General features: G+C 42.1%; 1 protein-coding gene across 4 annotated transcripts in view; it reads left to right on the forward strand.

Annotated features, from left to right (window-relative positions):
* HS3ST1 (heparan sulfate-glucosamine 3-sulfotransferase 1) overlaps nt 1-19,072 on the forward strand; it is a 61,272-nt gene extending 42,200 nt beyond the window's left edge. For all 4 annotated transcript variants that reach the window (XM_078678465.1, XM_078678466.1, XM_078678468.1 and 1 more), the window contains exon 2: nt 17,749-19,072. In XM_078678465.1, the coding sequence (XP_078534591.1) occupies nt 17,768-18,799 (1,032 nt within the window). In that variant the 5' untranslated portion in view covers nt 17,749-17,767 and the 3' untranslated portion in view covers nt 18,800-19,072. The remainder of the gene's footprint in view (nt 1-17,748) is intronic.
* The last annotated feature ends 3,634 nt before the right edge of the window (nt 19,073-22,706 follow it).

A 22,706-nucleotide genomic window follows, 5' to 3' on the forward strand; every position in this document is an offset into this window, starting at 1 on the left:
TGGTATTGCAACACCCTTCATTTGAAAATAATCGAGGTAGGCGTTTACTGCCAAAGTGTAGTCTGGTAATAGCACTTTGTAGAAATACAAAACTTACTACAAAGTGTAGTTTGTGAATCGGGCCCCAAGTCTCAAGGTGGAAATCTTGACTGGAGAGAGCACAATGCAGGCCATGGCATAATCCCAGTAATTCAAGACATAAAGCTGACCACCATGGCATGAAGGGGACCTCTTCTATCTAGTAACTTGCACTGGAATAATGGTGGTAACTTGCACTGGAATAATGGTGGTAATCATGTGTATGTTTTGGTATTTGTTGGCATGATGCTACCTACGGGCTGCGATGCGTAAACTAATACAATATTAGTACTGTAGAGTGATTTAATAAAATGATCACTTTTTCTGAAGCCTAAGGTTTGTGTACTGCCTACATGTATTCATCCTTGAATTCATGTGTCCATCTGTGTGTTTAACCATTTATGCTCTCATCCCAAGCACTCGCCCATTAAATATCTATACCTACAGATGCTCATTAAGCAAAGCCGTCATTGCTCCTTTCAGATCTCTCACGTCTATTTTTTTCCACTTAATTACAAATTACTCACTTTCTCTGAGGATGTTTCTTCTGCTGAGGCCAATCTATCTTGGTTGCACTTAAGATGACCTCGAGATAACTTGTTTTTTTGTGGCTAATATGTTTCAGCAGTGTGGTAACCTTGCTAGAGTTCGTATTAACACTAAAGCCTTTTTATCCCCTCTCCTGCAGCTGAATTTCATTCCACTTGGTGTGAGCGTCTAAATTTATTTTCTCACACACATTCTCCAGCGAATGAATCATTACAATATATTGTTCAAAGTTTAAATGTGTAGTTTGTTACTGTCAATTGTTGAGTAAACGGAAACAGAAAGTAGGTTATTAATTTGGGAACATGGGGCACTTCTCAACTTAATTAACATTACCATGACCTGCTTGGACCTCCAGCAAACTATGCTCAAGCTATTGCTTTCAGAAGCAGGTGGCTTCTAGACAAATGAGTGTTAAGTTCAAGCAGTGTCAACAATTTTAAAGTCGGGAAAACAGCACAATACAATTCCCAAACGAATTTTAAAAAAATGGAGAAAAATGTAATGAACAAAAATACTTAAGAATCTTAAAAATCAGATAAAGGAAATATAAGATATGAATTTGTGAAGCAATAGGCGTCCAGAAAATTAAAACACCGTTGCAAAAAAGATAGTTCATGGTCAAATAATTAACCTTAGGACTTACAATCTTTTTGTGGTTTAGCGGTGCAAGATATCCAACAAATAGTGTCGGATGTCCTATCCACCATATTTAAAATGCCATTGATATCAGTAAACTTGGAATGTGGCAAACAGGATAGCTGCCTCTTTTTGACAGATATCCTGCTGGCAACCAACTTTAAATAAGGCCAGTAGTCTCTGAAATGAAGGCCAACATCCATCAGCGTGGCAATGCACAAGGCTGAGGCTGGCAAGGGCTCCTTGAAGTCAGATACCTCATTGTCGTTGTCCAGTTTGCACCAAAGCTGTTGGTTTTAGCGCCAACAGCTGCGAGTGGAACATGGCTGGATTTTGTAGCCACTGAGGTCACTCTATCACTCGGCTGGATTTGCCATCTCACTCTTGTTTAAGGCTTTTTTTTACCTTCACACTTGGTGACATTTCCAGCGGATTGACCTGTTTAATGTGGAGGAGTCTCTTTGCTAACTATATAAACTTTGAAAATATTGGGGGGTGTTCCTCATCTTACTCCTTGCCTGTTTTGACTACCTCCTGTTGTATTATGAATCAAATAAGTATGTAAACACCCTTATCCAGGAAAGGGTCTAAAACATTCTGTGCATTATTTTTGTGATGTGTGTATATATGTGTTCTTGTGTGTATGTATGATGTATGTCAAATGCTTTGGAAAATGTATTGTGTATCTTTATAGTGGGCATTAAAAGTTATTGAGAGCTGACCTGTCAGCAAGTCCCAATTTATTCTGTAGACCATGATCAATAATTTTATTGTTAAGGAATACCTTGGTGTTGATCAGTCCCCATAATCTTTCTATTGTCGTAAATCCTACAACCAGGCAAATCTAGAAGGTGTAGCTGATCGGGGCTTAACAAGGCGTTACACTGTCACTGTGTGGTCCCAAAGAGCTAATTTGATTTGCAGCACAGCAAAACATCTGAGCAAAATTTACCTAATTTACTTTCCAAACTTGGGTGTGACCTCCCACAGCAATCTGCACTGTCTTGGCATTGCAGCAATCAAATCTCCGAGCCCAGTTTCCTGTGACTGCTGGGAAACTTCCTTCTGGTCACATCTGGACCCTTCACCCCCCATGCCCACATGTTTGTTTGTTTATTTATTTATGTATTATTTTTGCATTTGTAAAGCGCCTGGTTACATCCCCGCACTATATTAGACATTCTGCAATCTTCCGTAGGTGGTGTCTTACAAATTCATGTACTATTTCGTAGTATTGGGTGAACAGCCATGTTTTACATTTTTTTTATAGAAGAGTTTCTCTGACAGTTCCTCCTGGAGGGTCAAAGGTAGTGTATTCCAGCTTTTTTCGCTGCCAAGTACCGAAAGGAGCGTGCCCCCATTCGTGCCTTCTTGATCCTTGGAACTTTCACCAGATGTGTCCCAGTGGATCTCAGTTGCCTTCCTGTTTTATATGGAGTCATGAGGTCATTGAGGTACGAAGGACATCTGCCCTGTAAGATGCGGTGTCCAATGCACAGTGCCTTAAATGTTACTCGTTTCTGGATGGGTAGCCAATGCAGTGTCTTTAGTGCATTCTTCTAGGGTGCTTTCTTTGGCAGATTCAATACTAGACTGGCTGTTGCGTTCTGAACAGTTTGTAGCTTTGGAATCCTTTTTTGTTGGCACCAAAATACAGTAGGTTTCCATAATCTAATCTAGATGTGACAAGCGCATGGGTCAGGGTTTTTCTTGCTGCCAGAGGTAGAATATCTAGGGTCTTCCTTAATATTCTGAAGATTCCGAAGCATCTGCCTGCAACCCTCTTGCTCTGGCTCTCAAAGAATAATCTATATGTCAACTTCTAGGTAATAGGTCTCTCCACCACAGGCTCCTTACTTCAGGGTCTAATCCTTTGTGGGTAGCTGCCCCTCTTCGGAATCTGAAGTCATTCTAATTTTTGTCCCCTGAATTTGACAAACAGGAAGTCAGCCATCTGATTCTTGGAGAGCAGTTCCAGCCCTGAATCGCCAGGAAGAAGTTATGTTTTCTCCAGCAACGCTGCCTTCAGGTGTAGTCTCCCCAAGTTCTGGAAGGTTCTGAAGACCTATTGTTGAGTTGCCCATCTTACCTTGTACACTAGGTAATGATTTGACAATTTCCTGTCAATCCTGATTACTTTGTTACCCTATGTGCACCTCCTTTTTCCAGCACTCTTTTTCACTTTGTTTAAAAATTCTCAATAGCACTAACTTCTAGGTGTCAAACCCTTCTTCCCTCTGGAAGAGTTCCAGGCTGCCTCCTATATACTACCCTATTTAGATGATATGTTTGCCCCGCCGTCTGAGTCAATATTTGTTCTCTCTTCTGCAAGGTTTGGAACCAAAGAGTCAGTTTTTCCATTTTTTGACTTTTTCTTATATTTTGTATGGTTTGTGTGTGTACCATAGAAAAGCCATTAGTAGACTTGTATTTTATTCTATATATGTTCTTTGATAGGGCCTCTTGGTAGGAAACTAAATTTTCCAATTGAATTAATGTAATACAGCCTTAAAAAGATCTGTATAAAAGTTAAAAACAAGTTTTTTTGTCATAAGCCAACCAGCAGTACAAATAAAATCTTTTGGGTTTCTATAGTGCTATAGTGCAAAAAAAACAACCTTACTTATAATTTCGATAGCAGCTAAGTATTTCCAAGTCTCATTAAACTTTTTAATTGCCCCCACAAGCATTGCATAAGCTTCTTCAAAGGTCCTGGTACGCTTTATCTTGTTTAGCCATTTCTAATAAGAAGGGGCTTCTGTCGAACTTCAATTTTGTAGAACTATGGAGCGAGCGACGAGAGTTGAGATAGCTAAAAATACCCTCTCTGATTTTGACAGATTAGCCTCCTGGCTCGTTATACCACAGAGGGCTGCCTCAGCTGTTGGGTCAAGTGGTTTCTGGAAAGCCCGACTTATGGCCACAAAAATCTTATCCCAGAACACCCTTGGTTTTAAAGAATGTATATTTCCATCCTCCTTCACCTTCAGCCAAGCAGCGAAAACACTTATTCTCCACCTCGGGATATATTTCATTCAGTGCCTTGGGGGTAAAATAATCCAACCAACGAGACAGAAATGCCATTCTTTTAAAATTGGCTGCTCTTAAAGCCCTATTAACTGTTCGGGATAAGGCCTGCCACTCCAGACTGGGGAAGTAACATTGGGTCTCTTGGGTTACTTTCTCCATAAACTTCTCTACCAGTGGCGATTCGTTTTGGGTGAGCAACAGCCGATACCAGTCGCCTACCCCTCCAACGTTAGCAGTAAATAGCGCAGTCGCCAGTTTAGTTGGAACACCATCAGATAGAAGATTAGTTTTGTTCATGAAATTTACAATTTGTTAATATTAAAAAAAAAAAAAAACTGGCTTATTGCGATCACCACATCTGATCTGCATTTCCTGCCAAGTGACCACTCTTTCCTGCATACTAAAATGCCCCAATACTTCCAAACCACAATCCTTCCAAATCTTAAAATGGCTGTAGTGGATATACAGGCCCAAACTTTTACACTCACTTAGCTTTAATGCGTGAAGCCCAGAAAAGCCACTTTGTTAAAAAAAAATAAAAAAAAAGACTGTAGTCTACTAGAAAAATTCCAGGAGAGTTTTATATCTAGTTTTTGGGGGAGTTTTTTTAAGTTTTAAGAAATGTTGGGGTCTGCGAGCCAGCTCCTGAACCGGTTTCAGGGTATGTCACCCTTCATCAGCCAGGCTAGCTTAAATAAATAAAAAATATTTTCGATTGATACATTTCAAATGTCGCATTTGATAAAGTTTGTTTACAACCACTTGGCTGTATCATATTTTCATCATGTATAGATATGACTTGAAATGCTTATTTATCACATTGCATCCAATTGTGCACCTCCTGGTGCTTAAAACCGAGCTGTTTCATTTAAAAACTACCTCATGTTGTAAATAGATGTGATGTTTTTCCTGCTGACAAATATGATCTGATTTGTTGATTTATCTGTTTGTTAGATATTTGGAATTTCACCACAACATAGTATTATTGACAATTCTCTAGAGGAATGGACTATGTGTGTTTTCATTACATCAATAGACCAAGTATGTTTCCTATGTCCTTAATGTTGTCACACAGGTTTTTAAAAAAAAGTTCATTGGGCGGTTTCACAACCATTGTTTGACCGTAAAGAAGACCCGGCTGGGTCGATTCATGTAGGTAATTAAACTTTCCATAGTGAAATATATTTGGGAGTGCAAGTCTGCTGTGCAGATTGAATGCAACACAATACTCAGGAGATTTTACCTCCGGGATCCGCACCAGTCACTCTGCAAAGACCTCGATAGAGACCACTCAATTTTAACTGCTCATTTACCAATAATTCAACTAAACAACCTTAACCTTAATTTGTTCGATAAACATATTTAAATAAATGTAGGCAGTGGTTTGCACCCTGTCCATGTAGGGACTCTTCCTTTTGACCAGGCTAAGGGGATTACACAGCTAAGATAAACCTTGCCAACTCTCTTGGTAACTTCACATAAGCAGCCAGCCTTCTCTCAGAGGCAATGGGTAAAGTATTAGTACAAAACAGACACAGTAAAACAGTGAAAACACTGCAAAATAGACACCACACCTGTTCAGACAAACTGCCAATATTTATCTAATCAAAACAAGACCAAATTGATAAAAATCCAACATTCACAAGCGAAGATATGAATTTTTCAGAAATAAAGCACAAATGCTGTTCCCTGAAGTCAATGGCGTCAACCTGGGCTATTGAGGCATCATGACCAGCAGTTCAGTCTGACCTCAATGTAATAGAGTGCTGGCTGCAGCTTCGGGAAAGACCTGCACACAGTACCTTGGAGTCTGAAGAGCCCTCAAGGACCTTGCGGTGAAGTGTAGCCATGAGGCGTCACTGAAGTCGTGTGGTGTCAGTGCAGAAATTGGTGAGTCCTTGAAGTCTCACATGTTGCAGATCGAACTCCGTGAAGTTGAAGTCAGTAGCACTGACGTTGGCATGCCGGGGCTGTGGAGTCCTCATGGGCGGTGCATTGTGCACTCCACAATGCGGTTGTGATCGTGGGGTGTAGGCGGACCAGAATAACAAGCGGGGTGGCCGTATATAGTGGGCTATCTCTGAGCCGGTTTTATTGTCAATGCACAGGATATAGTGAAAGTTCAGGGGGGGGGAAAGGAGAAAACACAGGAAGGAGATTCCTGAAGCAGTGCTTGGCCAGATGTCGAAACGATTGTTCCTCGCGAAGGGATGGTGCTTGGCCGGAAGTCGTGTTGTGGTCTTCTTCCGAAGGGCTCTGGTCGGCTGGTGGTTCCTCGGAGGTATGGGAAGGAGAGAGAAAGAGGGGCAGTTAATCCGGCTATCTAGGATCGGGCGTTGCTTTATACCGACCCCAAGGGGTGTGGGAGAGGAAAGGAGCGTGAGGAAGGCAGGGGACGGGTCAAGAGGGGGAAAGAGGAAGATTAGGAGGGCTGAAGGGTGACGGAGTGACGGGCGAGTGCGGGGGTCTTCTATCCAGGCGTTCTCGTGAAGGAACACACGGGTGCTATACACAATATATATACACAGTGATGGGTGCATGGTGTGGGCGTGACTGCTTTATACACTATTATTACACTTGATATAGCAGGGGATCGGTACTCACATGCCCCACCGCAGCTCTCCTGTGAGTTGCGGCCGCTCTCCAGCCTCCTCCAACGAACTCCACCAGTCCTCGGTCCAGACTTCGTCTTCTTCTGCTTCACCGCTCTTCTCCTCAGGTTCTCCGCACGCTGTCTCCTGCCACGAGTCTACTTGCTTGAACGCACTGCTGTCTTCGGTTCCGGCTTTTCCGCGCTCTGCCTCTGGGTTGTGGGAGGGACTTCCGAGGTTACTGGAGAGTCCTTCCGGGATTCCGCTCATCGCGATTGGTTCCTGTAATGAAGGAGAGAGGTGTGGAGTCCGGGTTGCTATGGACGCCACAGGATCAGATGGCAAAGCCCGGGACCTTAAGGGAAGGCGCGGCTTCGACGAGGTAGGGGTCGTGGCCCTTTCACAGCGGTGTTTGATGTTTCGGTGCAGCAGTGGCCTCGGTCAATGGTGCTGTTGTCTGCAGACCAGGGACTGCGGTGTCATCGAGGGCGGTGTCCACTGCTAGAGTGCAGGCAGTAGAGTCAGTGACGGCACAAAGCAGCATTGTCAGTGAGACCAGGGCTACCTTGTCGCCTGGGTTAGCGTTGCACCCACCCACCATCGATTCAAACAACGGTGTCTATGATGTCATCTGGAATGCTTTTCTGGAGAGTACAGCCCAGCAAACGCCTTCAGTGGCCCAGTACTGGAATTGGCACCACTTGGCAGGTTCAGGACTCCAAGCAATGATGTCCAGGTGCTGTAGGTGAAGTCTTTGACCCCAAGACTTCCAACAGGAGGCAGGCACACACAAGCCCTTGGAGTAACTTTACAAGTAGAATACACAAAAAAACCAGTCCTATTCCTCTCTAAAGCAGAAGCAGCAACTGCAGGCTAATCTAGCAAAGCAACATACAGCAAAGGGGCAGTACTCCTTACAGCTCTTCAGCTCTTGGCAGTGTCTCCTCTTGTAACAGAAGGGTTCTAAAAGTCTGGGGTTTTAGGTCCAATAGTTATACCCCTTTTAAGTAGGCATTCTTCAAAGGATTGTCTTTGTAGTATATACGTTTTGGTGTGGGGACAGTATTGTGAGAGGCAAGGTACCACTCTAGCTTAGAAAGGCCCAACAGCCTGGTGATGGGCCATCAGTATATGCAGGGCGCACTTCAGCTCCCTTTCTGTGACTGTCTAAAGTGAATGCACAAACCGGTCCCTGTCAGTCTAAACCGATTTGATTCCACAGTCTGACAGAGGTTCAGGATGGCAGTGCAAGAAAAAAGTGGGATTTTCAAACAGACAATTTAAAAACCACCTTTACTTAAAGCTTTGTTTAAAATTCTGAGCTCCGAGATCCCAAACTCAAAATCTCGAACAGTTTCCAATTGAAAGTTAAACTTGGAACATGTTACAAAGCAGCTCCAATATTCACCTATGGGAGAGCTAGTCCTTGCTATAGTGAAAAACGATGCGTGGAAATATCTGCGTGAACCGCAGTGTGTGGCAGACCAGAGGGCACAGCAGCTAGAGTAGATTTTCAGGGCATGCCAAATCTCGACCAATAACTTAGTTTTCGAGCTGCGCTCAATTGGTCAAAATTCTGCCAGTAGAGTGGAATATATCTCCCCACCCTAATCTTTTGGAAGTATTTCACTTTTAGGATATGTAAAACACACTAATACATGTCCTACCGCTCACATACACCACACCATGCCCACTGGGGAACTTGGGCCTACCCGAGGGGTGCTTTACATGTAGTAAAAGGAAAATATTTGAGTCTGGCAAGTAGGTGCACATGCCAGGTTGAGATTGCAGTTTAAAACTGCAATCATACACTGCAATGGTAGGCCTGAGACCGGTTTACAGGCCTACTCTTGTGAGTGGCACAACCAGTGCTGCAGGCCCACTAGTACCATTTGATCTACAGGCCCAGGGCGCAGACAATGCACTGTATTTGGGACTTATCAGTAAATCAAATATGATAATCGTGGATAACCAATCAGAATGGCAATTTACACAGAGTATATTCACTTACCACAAACAGGGCCAGGTCCAACAGTATTTTTTTCGCAGTACTATTTTTAAATGTGCCCAGAGTTGTTACCTAAAATATGCTTAATATGCTTAAGTCACTACTTTTTCAGCATATGAAGCTTGAACCCATACTAGTCAATGAGCAAACAATGACAAACCCAATAGGCCTTTGTTTTTGGGCTGTTTATTGAACTTGCCCTTGGGCCATATTCTGCACTCCTGCGTTAGCAAAGAGGTCCTTGCGCCTATTTTCAGCAATTCTTCTCCATGTAGGAACCTGGTGGTGACTCTGGAAGAGGCAGTAAATGTGTGACTCAAAACGTTAATTCATGAATTGTTGAAATCACAGATCTGAAGCATTAAGCACTGCTTTCTGCTCCTTGTTACAAAGGTGTCTACAATTCATCCACTGACTTGTAAAACGAACGAGAAAGGGTATGTGCTGTAGACGGCGCAAACTAGTTAAACATGGGCACATGACATCTGATGCAGCTCCACTTTGTTCTCATGCCAGTCTGTGCAGCGTATCACTGCCTGGGCCCCCATGTTTGACAATATAGCTTTATAGAGAGTTGGTCGTGGTGATGTTGGGTGTATTTTTTTTGCGTGGCTTGGGAGGATCTTGAGGAGTTTCACCCCTTGGAATTCCTTGGAGTTACAAAAGAGTCAGCCAGATTCTGCAGAATTCTATGAATGCGTGGACATATCTGCTTGAGCGGCACTGTGTGGTAGACCAGAGGGCACAGCAGCTAGAGTAGATTTTCAGGGAATGCCAAATCTCGATCACCAACTTAGTTTTCGAGCTGCGCACGATTGGTCAAAATTTTGCCAGCAGAGTGGAATATATGGCCCACCCCTATTCTTTTGGAGGACTTTCTTCTTAGAGGAGCGCCCCGCTACCCAGACAGATTTCTGTTCTCCTGATCTTGTTAAAGATGAAAAACTCCATTTGTCAATCAATTCAAAACTTTATTCGCATACTAAAGGTATACATAACAGCTGGATAAAAACATTACAGTAGAATGATCAATACAATTTCCATAAGAAACTAGAGGTGTAAATAAAAAAAGATAAAAACAGCATTACAATGAAATAGATTAGTGCAATGTTTTCCTTGATCCATAAAGAAAACCGACACCTTCACAGTACAAACTATCATATTTCAAAGGAATCAGTTGTTCATACTTTTCCTAAAATCAGATAGCTTCAAAAAAATGCCCATCTGGAAACAGAATTCCTCTGTACTTAGCTTTTGCAAAGCAACACTTTTTAAAAGCGGCAGCAAAATGTACTTAGTGTAAACCAAATAAAATGTACTAAATAAAATTACATGGAGCAAGGACCAGCATCCTGACGGCCCATCTTTGTCGAATCCGAAAGCAGGTGGTGAACTGTACCATCCCAATAGTGAAACAAAAGTGACCTTTCCCATCTGCCTATTTTCCAGATAAGGTAAGGCTCCATACTAACATTCATTTTTAAATTTACATAATTATATACAATGATTTTATGACATTTGTTACTCACTCTCAATGCTGACAACCCTTTTATCCTCCTTACGCATGGATAGCGGTGAATAAAACGACTCCACCCAACCAATATCTTAAAATATTTATTCGACGTAGGCTAGCCAAGGGATAGCAAAACCTTTGTCTAACTGCAGACAACCTCTGATAATATCTCGATTTAAACTCTCCTCTGGGTTAACACATGCCAAACTCCACAATAGAATTGCAGTTAGTCCTCTAAGTCCAGCAAGCCTAGCTTGCCATGACAGATGAGAGCTGGGGAAAGGTTGCTTCAGTAAGCGCCTGCAAATACGGTTCTCTTCTGGCTGTAGAGGGTCATTTTAGTATGATCCCTAACTCGTTCCTCATAACGGGCAGTGAAAACACACTGGGAGCTATATATGGATATGAGGGGAGTCAAAGCCATGCTCCCTACTGGCTAGGGAGACTAGTGCACATGCCGGCTTGGATAATTTTTTAGTAGTTGCTGAGCTGTGGATGCCACATGGCCCTGAGCTATTGAACGTTTCACCAGAGTTGGGGAAACTAAGGACACTGTTCAATCATTGGCCCCATATGCACCCTGTGTTTGCTAGGGCCACTGGCTATGATACGTGACTGACTAAAGTGTGTGATCAAATCCAGGTTTGCTAGGAATAAAACAAAGGAATTCAGCAGTCTACACTGTGCAATACGGGTGCAGGGCCAAGAAGACCACATTGTCCGTATACAATAAGGTGGGGATGGTCACGCTACTTATTATCTTATGCATGCCCATTTGGCGTCCATTAAAAAAGGGGTAAGAGAATAAACAAAAGAGGAGCCATCACCCTCCCTTGGCGAACACCATGCTAAAGGTTAAAAGCTTCAGTAAGCTTCCCCCCACCCCCCCACAGCTGAAGCACACAGTGCCCCCAAAATCCTCACGAAGTGTGTGCAAACAGTGTAAAAAGGCAACATCAAAGCACAAAATCCAGCACAATCCTCCATTATTTGGTATGGCACACAATCTAAGGCAGTCGATAGGTCCATAATGCTACGTTCATTTACAGCATCTAATAGTATATTTCCACAATATGGGGTAGCAATTCAGGCACTGCCGCTCTCTAAAACTGTTTTGACTTAAGTGTAGTATGTTATGTTCATGAGTCTATTCCGGTATCTGGTTAAAATCTACCCTGCCAGTGATTTCACTGCAGAATCAATTGAGGATATGGGACAATAGCATCTGGGTTCTGACTTGTTGTACTTCCTAAAAATTACCATGAGTGTTGAGAGGAACCAGGCCCATGGGAAACTGCTAGGGGTCAAGTTGTTGAATAGGGGCCAGAGCTCTAAGTTGTACTTCATAAGGTCGATTGGAACGCCATCCAGACCTTCGGATTTGGAGTTAAAAAATGGCAGCAATTGCCTCTTCAACTGAAACTACTAATTTAAGAAGGATCCCCGGACAATGCCTTGTTTAGGAGTCAGTTGCAAAAAACATCAACCGAAAAACAATATATGATGGAAAAGTGCCTAACCCAATCGTTAGAAGTGATGTAACAGCATTTTTTATTATCTGGTTTTCCACTTGCCTTACGTTACTTAAGAGCTGCGCAGAATAATTGCGATCTTTTTGATGTAACAGCAGTGGTGAGGTGATCCCAATCAGCATCGTTGAGTTCATCCCTCCCTCTTTCAATTTGCTGTCTGTACTTCCTCCTAGCACTTGCAACCTCATGTGGGATCCGCTCTATAGGCAAATGAACATGCGTAATAAAACCACCTAATAACCTCATAGTTAACCCTCAACTGCAAAGAGCAAAGTGTCTCAAAATGATGGAGGGTATTGGGGCCATATGGTGCTTCAGAAAGTCAGCAATGGAAAGTACTCTGATGCAGTTGAAGCATTTTAACCAGACACTCAGGATTTCGCATATGCCAGTGCAACCTGAGGCCTGTCGGTGGGGTGGTAATTCTCAAAAATAGGTCAGGAGAACATTGCAAATACAGTGTTATGGCCCTCTCAGAAGTTTCCCATATTCCTTATTCCTTCTCTGATAACGTTGGGCAAATTCATTGTGGTTTCATACCCCCTCTTTCGAAACGAAGGAGGATAGCCATCGTCATTATCAAAATATTCAAGTATATTTACCATGTCATGTGTGAGGAAAGATGCCTCCCCACCTCTCCCCCCCCCCCCACGCCACGTCCCCCCACCCCTTACCAATCCCGTCCCATAGCCAGAGCAAACGCAGCATCAGTTCCAGCCTCAGGAGTCTTTCAGGCATACTTGCATTAAAATCGCTGCAAATCATGCAATTTCATACAGATGAGTGGCAGTTAACTCCATTTGTCATGACTGCCAGCTACAATCCACCAGTGGTTGAATTGCTGCAGAAGGAGGTTTGATAATATTCGAATGGCAGTAAAAAAAATCCAATGGCTGAGGGTGACTAAACTCCTGCATCTCTCTGTAATCTCCAGTGAGCCCGCTAAAGCAATCTCTACTTCTAAAAGGATGGGTTTTTCAAAGTGTTTTCTTATAGTGATTGAAACATGTTTCCATCTTTTACATTGCCATTTAAAAACCAAAGGGAATTTTTGAGAGCTGTTGTTGTATAATTACCTAAAAGCCATTCTCATTAAAGGGGGTCATTAAGAGATCATTACGAGAATGCGATATCCCTGGGCTCCGTTGTAGAGACAGTGGATCTGCAAACTTCTAGGGATATTTAAGAGGAAAAAGCTCAATAGATTTCCATGCCAAGCCACAGCAGAGGGAAAACCAGCACAATAAACAAAACCATTCAGGAGAGAAAGTTAATTTGATGAATCTGGTTGTGGTTTGAAAGCGGTGCAAGGGTGGGGGGATGACGCACGAATCTGAGCGCGCTCTGTAAACCCACGAGTGTGGAATTCCTTGGACCCTTGAGGTTTTAAATCGAGATTGGTGCCTGCCTGTGGTCCAGCATGTTTTTGGCACCGGCCTCGCGTGACATTTACAGTGTGACTATCCCGTGATGCAAAAGCAGAATTGCTTTTTTTCAAATATATTTTCCATTCTTTGCAGCACCTTTTGCATTGTGCTACTGAAAAACTTGGTCGAGGATAGCAAAGCTATGTAACACTAGTGCAGACCCACACACAGCCATAGGCATCATTTCAATATATTCTTCTGTTTATTGTGCTTGCTATCCGTATTTAGTACAACCGAAATGCATTCGTCCTACAAAACGGATTAAAAGACGTTGATTCTAACATTCTTGTTCTAAAATATATTTCAGTTATGTTAAGATTGCATACGTGTTTTCTACCTGATAGATGAAATTAATACACTAAAGTTAAGCGGCAGTGGCAAGAGTAGGCTCTATATTGGGTCCAATTCACGAAGCTCATCTCTGAGTACGGCAATTCCTTATTCAAATGTAACCTGATGCAGTTTACACAAATATAATCCTTTTCCCTACAGTTTGCACAACAGGAAAATCTGACAGCTGTATTTACTGATTGCAGGAAATAATCAATAAAACAATAAGAAAGGAGAGCACCTGGTGACCAACCAAACTAGGACCGACCACGCCATGGACCCGTGGATCGGCATAGACGAAAACTCAACAAGGCTTACCAAGTCCACGCCGTCACCACCTCCTGCTTCCATACCCTGAAAATTTTCCAATGGCTCCCAGTCTTGATTAGGAAAACTGTTGTGTGCGCTGTCATCACAAACAAGCTGGACTACAGAAACACCCTCTATGCCAGGATCAAGAAAAATTCCATGCGCAGACCATTTAGAACTCAACAGCCAGAATCGCTGGCTTCCCATACACACACACACCAGCAATATTCAAACTCCTCACCCACACTTTCAAGGAACTATAAATCACTGGCTCAGCACAACTCAACAATCCCATCTGCTTTTACAAACCTTCCAGACCCCTCTGCTTGTCTGGGCTCCTACCAGCATACCTCTCACGCACACGGAAAACCAGATCCGGTGGTCGAGCCTTCTCCTACATTGAACCAAAAGCGTGAAACAACCTGTTGCTACCGACAAGAGCCTCCTCCTCACTCCTTGAAATCTGCCAGTATCTGAGGAACTGGCTTTTCAAGTAGTCCTACTAGATCATAGGTTTGGCTACACTCCCACATGTTCTGCACCAGGATACCCTCCCTAGGTGATGGTGCACTCTATAAATCTCTATAATTTAACATTTCTAATACCTTACAATAGCAGTATTTGTGTTTTGTCAGATGGGTAACTACTGAGTAATATTGGATAGATGGACATTGTTGGATTTTTTTCCTTCTACCCATGAAAACTTGATTTAATTTATGTACCGAACATCTTAACACTCACAAGCAACTGGGAAGTGATATTTACTTCTTCAAAGAAACCTTGAAATCCTATAAATTCATCCTGCTATTTAAATCTCTACTAGGCCTATGTTCTAGCTGGCAATCCCTTGAAGTGAGGCCTAGGCAATCCTTTGTATTTTACCACATCTAAATCCTTTCAAATTAAGATAAGTGAGTACTGTTACAAGCTTCATGATACTTTTGAGAAAACAAGAATTGGAGTGAAATCTGCCTAAGAGCTCTTGTTCACCGTGATTATGGAGACCTACACCGAAGACAGCAATGCCTCACTCAAAGCCCATTGATTCTGTACGCAGGTTTTCCCTTCTCTCCTGAAAATCAAGCAGAGCATTGTATTTCATACTATGTTTGCAACATTCATAATCCTATTTCTAGTGGACTGCCATAAGCCTGTCTGATTGAAGAGTCCTGCTTTGTTTAGAAAGAAAGAGTACAGCCTTCTACAGAAAGCTTGTGATTCTCCCTTGCTACAAAGAGGATTCACAAGCTGTTTATCATGTATATGGTTCTTCCTTTGGTCTGAGCGATAGAATCCATACTTGCAGTGGTGGCAGTAATGATGTATTGGTAAACCTACCAGAGGTCAGTTTGGGGTTTGTTCCATAACGTAGTGGACATGGAATTCCGACCAATCCACCTTAACCTTCAACTGTTCAATGTGGAAATGGTTGTATGATTGGAAAATGATTGGCAGACTATGAGCCCTGCAAGATGTCAGAGTAATTGTACTCACTTTTGCACCAGCCCTGAATACCTAATAGCAAAATATTTAGCATCTTCATTGACCAGTCTTGTTTTCATAGGCTTTATTTTTAGCAGTTACTGACATTTATTTGTATTTTGTAAATCACTCTTGCACCACTAAGTGATCCTTAGCGCCTTTTAGAAAGGAAATAAAATGTGTAAATGAGATGGTTTTATTTCTAGGTGCTGAAAGGTGTATGATTACAGAATGCAAGTTAAACAGAATAGCTGGTTGTTTGGTCCTCACTTAAACATTAAGGTGCTTTGTTCCAAACGGAGATGGAGGGATAGGAAGGCTGATGAAGAGGCTCAATTTTGGATACGGAATTCCACCAAAATAACTATCTGTTTAGGGCGAGGTTCATTAAATTTTTTTGTATGGCCAATATTGGGCTACTGGGTGATTGGTAGTTCAAAAAGGATTTTGAAGTTCACACCGCACTAGTGCAGGAGGAGGGAGGGAGGGAGGAAGGATTAGATCTCCTTAGGGAGAATATGTTGTTTTTGCTATTCGTAGTTTCCCATAGACTTAAGTATGGAATGCAGCACAGATTGAATCACAATAAGTGAGTCAGTATTTGTTCACTCGAGCGATTGGACTAATCTGGCACAGCACATTCAACAGTTTTTGGATCCCTTGCAGGTGGTGCAGGCCCCTGATAACGATTATTTGCCGGCATGCTTTATTCTTGGATACCAGCTCTAGCAAAAACTGAAGTTCACTTTCAAATTTTAAGTTTTGAGATTGGTAACATCCCATATGTTGCCTTCTAATCCGAAAGGGTTATAAGCAGCAACCTAGTATTAGAAGATCACTGTTCCATCTATAACTATTGCTCACAGTGGTGCTTAACGGAACGTGTGAATACTGCGCATACGTGTTACCTGCATGACTTATACCATAATGCTGCTTTGTCCTCGCATGTAGGATTAGAAAAAAAAGGAAGACTTGTTATTTAGCAATGTTTTTAAAAACGTGTTCTAGAAAACTAGAGCAACAAACACACCTATTCAGATTACATGGCTAAGCAAATTTTAGTGAATGCTGTTGCTAAGTGGTTAAGAGATGCCTCGTGAATACAAGAATAATAATTTGGGGCCATATGAACTACAAATATAGTAAAAGACAGCTTCTGCAATTAATTTATTTGCGATCCAACCTATGTGCAAATTCAGTTCACCACAGAAGGCATTGGAGTGGGTCTCAATCTGACCGACCTTCTTTCTAATTGTGAAGTAGGTCAAGTCTTAGGAAGGGTGGCGTGTTGGTGTCAGCAGACCACTAGAGCTCATCACCTGTAAATAAAGTAGCTCTTTCATGCATCCTCTTTAACTTCAAGTTTTGAGAGTTGGCAGCGTTTCTCTGTACCATTGTGCATACTTCCAAACAATTTTTTTTTTATAATAAAGCAGCCTCTTCCCTTTTGCTAATAATTTACAGTGCCAACTCGGAACTATGTACCTTCTAATGTTTCTCTGTGGTCTGGTGACAAAACTTTGATGTATAGGCTACTGAATTAATATTTAGAAGGGATGCCCAAAACACACGACGTCCAAAAAGCGATTTGGTACCCATTTATAAACGCATTTAGTGATTTGGAAAACGTTTTTTCAAGTTCCTCAATGTATTTAGAACATAAGAAAACATTTTCAGCGTTCGAAAACCCTCTGATATAACTGATTCAGAGAGATTGCTAATGCTAAAACGCATTGTTTATCCCACCCTAGTTCTCTGAATTTTTGATTATTTTTACAACTGACAGCTAAAGATTTAATACTCTCAGGGAGAGGGGCAGGCAAGTCTTACAGCGGTTTTCTTTAAGACAAGGTGTGACTATTTTAATGTCCATTTCTGACACTGTAAGAGTGATTTACTGCAAAATGAAATTAAGTAAAATCCTAAAAAGTATGCGAAGCTCCGTGCAAATTATAACTACTTCAGTGTCAAAAAGCCTGAACCCTAAGCGCTGTAATTTAATTCCTTAAAACCTTTGAATGCGTGTAGGCATGATTGGCAAACTATTAGTTGCAGCTGGTCCTTACATTCGTAATTTCTGTAGGAAGCAATTAGTTTGTACCAGATTCTTATGAGTAATATTAGCAATTCAATTAAAATAACATTTCCTATTATGAGCCCTACATAGAAAAAAATAAGTATACAGTACTGAATCTTTAAATGCTTTATTTACATTTCTTATTGTGGTGTCTGAATATACTAAACTGCATGTTTTTTCTTTCAGTGACTTCACTTTTGAAGCTATGGATTGGGTCAGTAAAACATTCCAATGTTATTCCAAAGACATTTACCTGAAATTTGGAAAACATCTTCCTGACTGGAAGAGTGAAAACAGGAAAAGAACTTCTGTCTTGGCAGCTTTTTTACTGTGGACTGTGCTTCTTTTTGTTCACCCTAGCATGGTGTCCTCAAGGCCAATGACCAATTCGCTCTTCACCTCCATAAATAACTCCAAGAAGAGTTTCATTAAAAGTGACTTGAGAAACAGTTCTAACATAACTCAACAGCATTTGCCCCACACCATCATTATTGGAGTGCGGAAAGGAGGAACTAGAGCCTTGTTGGAGATGCTGAGTCTTCACCCTGATGTTTCAGCAGCAGAAAGTGAAGTCCATTTTTTCGACTGGGAAGAGCAATATAATAAAGGCTTAGAATGGTATATTAAGCAAATGCCTTTCTCCTACCCTCATCAGCTTACAGTAGAAAAAACTCCAGCATACTTTACATCAATGAAAGTGCCTGAGAGAGTCCATAAAATGAATGAGTCTATCAGAATACTTCTTATTCTAAGAGACCCGATTGAGAGAGTTCTTTCAGATTATACTCAGGTCTTCCACAACCACAAACAAAAACACAAACTCTATCCGCCAGTTGAAGAACTTTTGTTAAAAAATGGAGAAATCAATGTAGACTACAAAGCAATAAACCGAAGTGTGTACTATACCTACATGCAAAACTGGCTGATGTATTTCCCCCTGCATCACATGCACATTGTGGATGGTGACAAATTAATAAAAGATCCCTTACCAGAGATGGAGAAGGTGGAGAGGTTTTTAAAGTTATCCCCTCAAATCAATGCATCAAATTTTTACTTCAATAAGACAAAAGGGTTTTATTGTTTAAGAGATGGTGGACGGGATCGTTGTCTGCATGAGTCCAAAGGAAGGGCACACCCTCATGTCGACTCTGTGTTAATGGAAAAATTACAAGAACACTTCCATGAACCCAATAAGAAGTTTTTTGACATTGTTGGTCGGACATTTGACTGGCGCTAGTTTGAGATAAGCCAGGATACAAACCTTACTCCATAATGTGTTTTTGTTTGTTTCAAAAAATATTTTAAGCTATAATTTATTTGTAAAATCTATATAAGACTTATGCACAGTATTAAAGCCATGGTTCACCAGAACCATGTTTTATTTTTCTACTTGTAAAATAAAGAAACATTTTGTATGTATTTTCATTGTTAACCTTCCGTCTTAACATTACTTAGATTATGTACAGAAACTAAAATATATATATTGCTGAAATAAATATTCTTGAAATGATTTATTTTGTATTATATGAAGTCATTCTTATAAAGTAAGGACACTCTTGGCTCTTTTTATATACAATTGTTCTTTTAGAGGTTGTGTACGTTTCTATTAATGGGCACTGTTTATAAATGGCATTTTCAGCACCAATTGTGTCTAATTGATTGGCATTACTAGCTTGCCTTTTTATTTATTTTTTATTAAATCTTAAGGCATTTAGTGATCACTGACTAAACTTTAACACATTTTTAACTGCACACACATTGGGGCCGATTCTGATTCGGGAAAAACCACTCCGAAAAGCCTTACGGAGATTTTTTCCCGTACGAATCGTACCCTGCAACCTCCCCGTACATATGATGAAGTACGATTCGTACCAGGAGCAGGACTCTGTACGAATTGTACAAAGACCGTACGACTCTAATCTCCGCACGATTCACCCTCGGAACCCGCTATACGCGACATCAGTACGGTTCGAAGCAGGTTTTCCCGATCCAGCAAGTACAATTTGTGTCGGGTACGCACCGTACAACGCTTTTTTTTACAGGAGCCCCAAACGTCCGAAGAAGCAGAGTACGCCTCAAAACAGGTACGGAAGGCCCCCCCCGGGAACGGTGCTAACACCCCATGATCGCAGGGGTACGGTGCGTACCCCTGCGTTCATGGGGTTTACGAACCGTACCCCACGATCATGGGGTGTACGCACTGTACACCATGATTGCAGGGTGTCCGGTGCGTACACCCTGCGATCATGGGGTGTACGCACCGTATCGTGTGTGTGTGGTTGTCCGTATGAATCGCCCTTACCTGACGTGGACATTACGAATCCCGTCCTCATACCCCGGTCCGGATCGTAATCGTCGGGTCGTACGGCATGTTTACGAATCGTATGGTTCACTGTGAGGGTCCGTGTCATATGGTTTCAGCCTTGCAATTCATACGGTTCGTGACGATTCAGACGGATTGACGAGATACGGATCACACTACGCAATTCGGACGGACGTGTACGATTCGTACGGAGAGGGCTTTTTTTCCCGAATCGGAATCGGCCCCATTGTGCGTATGTGTGCTATTAAAAGAGGAAAGTCAAATTAGTAAATATAGTTTTATGTGCTTTAGAGCATAATTTGACATTTCTATCGTATTTTCTATTGCATCAAATACAACTAAATTTTGCAATAGGGCACACTTCGGTGAGAAAGTGAGCAGAAGTCCACACCGCATGGCACCTAAGCATAAACCATGTATAAGCACATAACAACACATAGGGTATAAAACGGTTTTGATATATAATTTAGATGTAAAGTATACACAACAAAGTAAAGAGAAGAGGACAGAGGACGGAGGACAAGGTCCTCCAGTTGTTGTTTCATGCGTTGACTCCTTTGTGTAATTTAAACATTTCCTGTGATTTTTCTTAGAAGTAGCTGATCATTCTTTTCCTGTTGCTCTATGTTGCTCTTAGACCTGACAGTCTTAGCATGGTCTCCCTGCCCAACTCCCAACTTTTTCCCACTACCGCCACTTTTCTGGCCTTGTTTTTGCTGGCTTTCGGACTCTATACACTTTACTACGGCTAACTAGTGCTAAAGTGCCTGTATTCTGTCCTTTAAACTAGTAATATTGGTACAACCATAGTTGACATACCTAGTGTACTAATAGCTCCCTAGTGAAGTGAACTGTATGTTCCCAGGGTCTGTAAATTAAATGCTATTTGTTGGCCTGCAACACCTATTGTGCACTATTGTGCAATATTGCTTATTAACATGACATAGACACTTAGAAGCTGCGACAACCTTCTAAGCTTTAGAAAGGCCTTAAAAACATGGTTGTTTGAGCAAGCCTACGTCTAGTAACTTCATTACTTCAGCCTCCGGTCTTCAGCGCCATGAAACCTATGGGTGTACGTGCACTCTACAAGTGCTTATTAACACCCACTTAAGAAGAGTTTTAACCATGGGTCAGGCCTGCCATTGCAGAGCCTGTGTTTGCAGTTTACACTACCATTTCACCCTGGCAAGATAAACCTCTTGCCATGCCCAAATCTTCCCTTTTCGTTCATACAAGTCACCACTAAAGTAGGACCTGGACATCCCACAGGGCAGAGTGCAATGTATTTAATAGGCACGACATGAAGCTTTACGTTTTACACATCCTCGAAGTGAAAAAAATTCAAATATGTTTTTCACTAGTGCAAGGCCTCTCTCTTTCCCATGGGATAAAATTGGGATTCATTTATTATGTTTTAGGTGTAATTGCCAATTGCGACGAGATAGACTTTTAAAGTTTGTCTCTGGAATCACAGTTGAAAACCACAACTTATGGGTAAGTCTTATTTTAAATTGCAGTTCTGAAAAAGCCACTTTTAAAAAGTTGACGTTTTCTTACTATACCCATTTGGTACCTGCTGCCTGTGTCGGATACACATCAAGAAAGGGTGACAGCTGGGCTTTGTGTACCCCCCACACAGCCACACAAAATGGGATCTTACATGTGACATGATGGGCCATCCTGGCAGGATGGGAGGGGGGAGCTGGGCCCACCCTCACTTACACTTGACTAGGCTGTGTCCTGTCCCCCACACAAAGGGTTGCATACCCCTTGTAGTGAGTCTGGAGCTGCAGCAGGAGGGAGGACCTCTGTGCACTTTGAAGACCTATCTTGGAAGTCTCCCCCACTTCTAAAGACACAACTTGGTAGAAGGACTGGGCCTCTGACAGATTTCAGTACATTTCTGTACCTGTGAAGCCTTTGCCAGGAAGGATAACTGCTGTGCTGTTGAAGGACTGCCACTCTGCTGGACTGGTGCTTTTCTAGACTTTTGCTTTGCTGGCCTGCTGCCTGCTGTTCCCCTGCCTGGGTGAAAAGGACTGGTCCTGCATCATTTGAACTCAGAGGGACTCCAAGGGCTAGCTGACTGGCCTCCTGATTTGGTGCCACCCTAGACCTCAACCCTTGGAATTGTGGCCAAAGTTGTATGCTTCAGCAAACCCACACATCCTCTGTGGAACCAGCACATCGCTCCTGTTGCATGGAACCGAACACGCAAATTGCTCCTGTTGAGTGACAAGAACCGTCTCATCACCTCTACTTCATGGATCGAACTCGTCATAAGGCATTTAGAAGAACCCCTGCACGAAGTATCCACATCTTCATCAACTGCATCTGTGAGGCTGAATCTCCGCATCGCTGCTCTGCCCTCATCGGACCTGAATCATCATCACAGCTGTGCAAATCAAGACCAGCACATTGTCACCACTGCGTACATCAACACCGAAGCATCACCTCGACTGCAGCCCGCATCTTTGACTCGATGCAGCCTGGATCAAGGTACTTTTGTGAAGAATGCCTCACTGGGTCCCTGTAACCAGCCCATACTGCATTGCGGTTGGCCTGAACTGTTACCTTTGTCCCAGTCCGCTGTGACCATATATCCCAAGTAAGGGCTTATTGCTACTCCGCAGTATTTTACAGTTTATTCTTTAAAAATTCATATTTTAAGTTTTACTTCTTGAATTCTTTTCATTAATTTTATTAAATCAAGTTCTGTTTATCTAACATGGTGTGGAATCTTTTTGTGTGGTGCTTTCACTGTACTACCTCTTGAAGTGTTTCACATATAGTTTATGCATTGCCTCTAAGTTAAGCC

The sequence above is a fragment of the Lissotriton helveticus genome, chromosome 2_2 (genome assembly GCF_964261635.1).
Source record: "Lissotriton helveticus chromosome 2_2, aLisHel1.1, whole genome shotgun sequence".
Classification (NCBI taxonomy): Eukaryota; Metazoa; Chordata; class Amphibia; order Caudata; family Salamandridae; genus Lissotriton; species Lissotriton helveticus.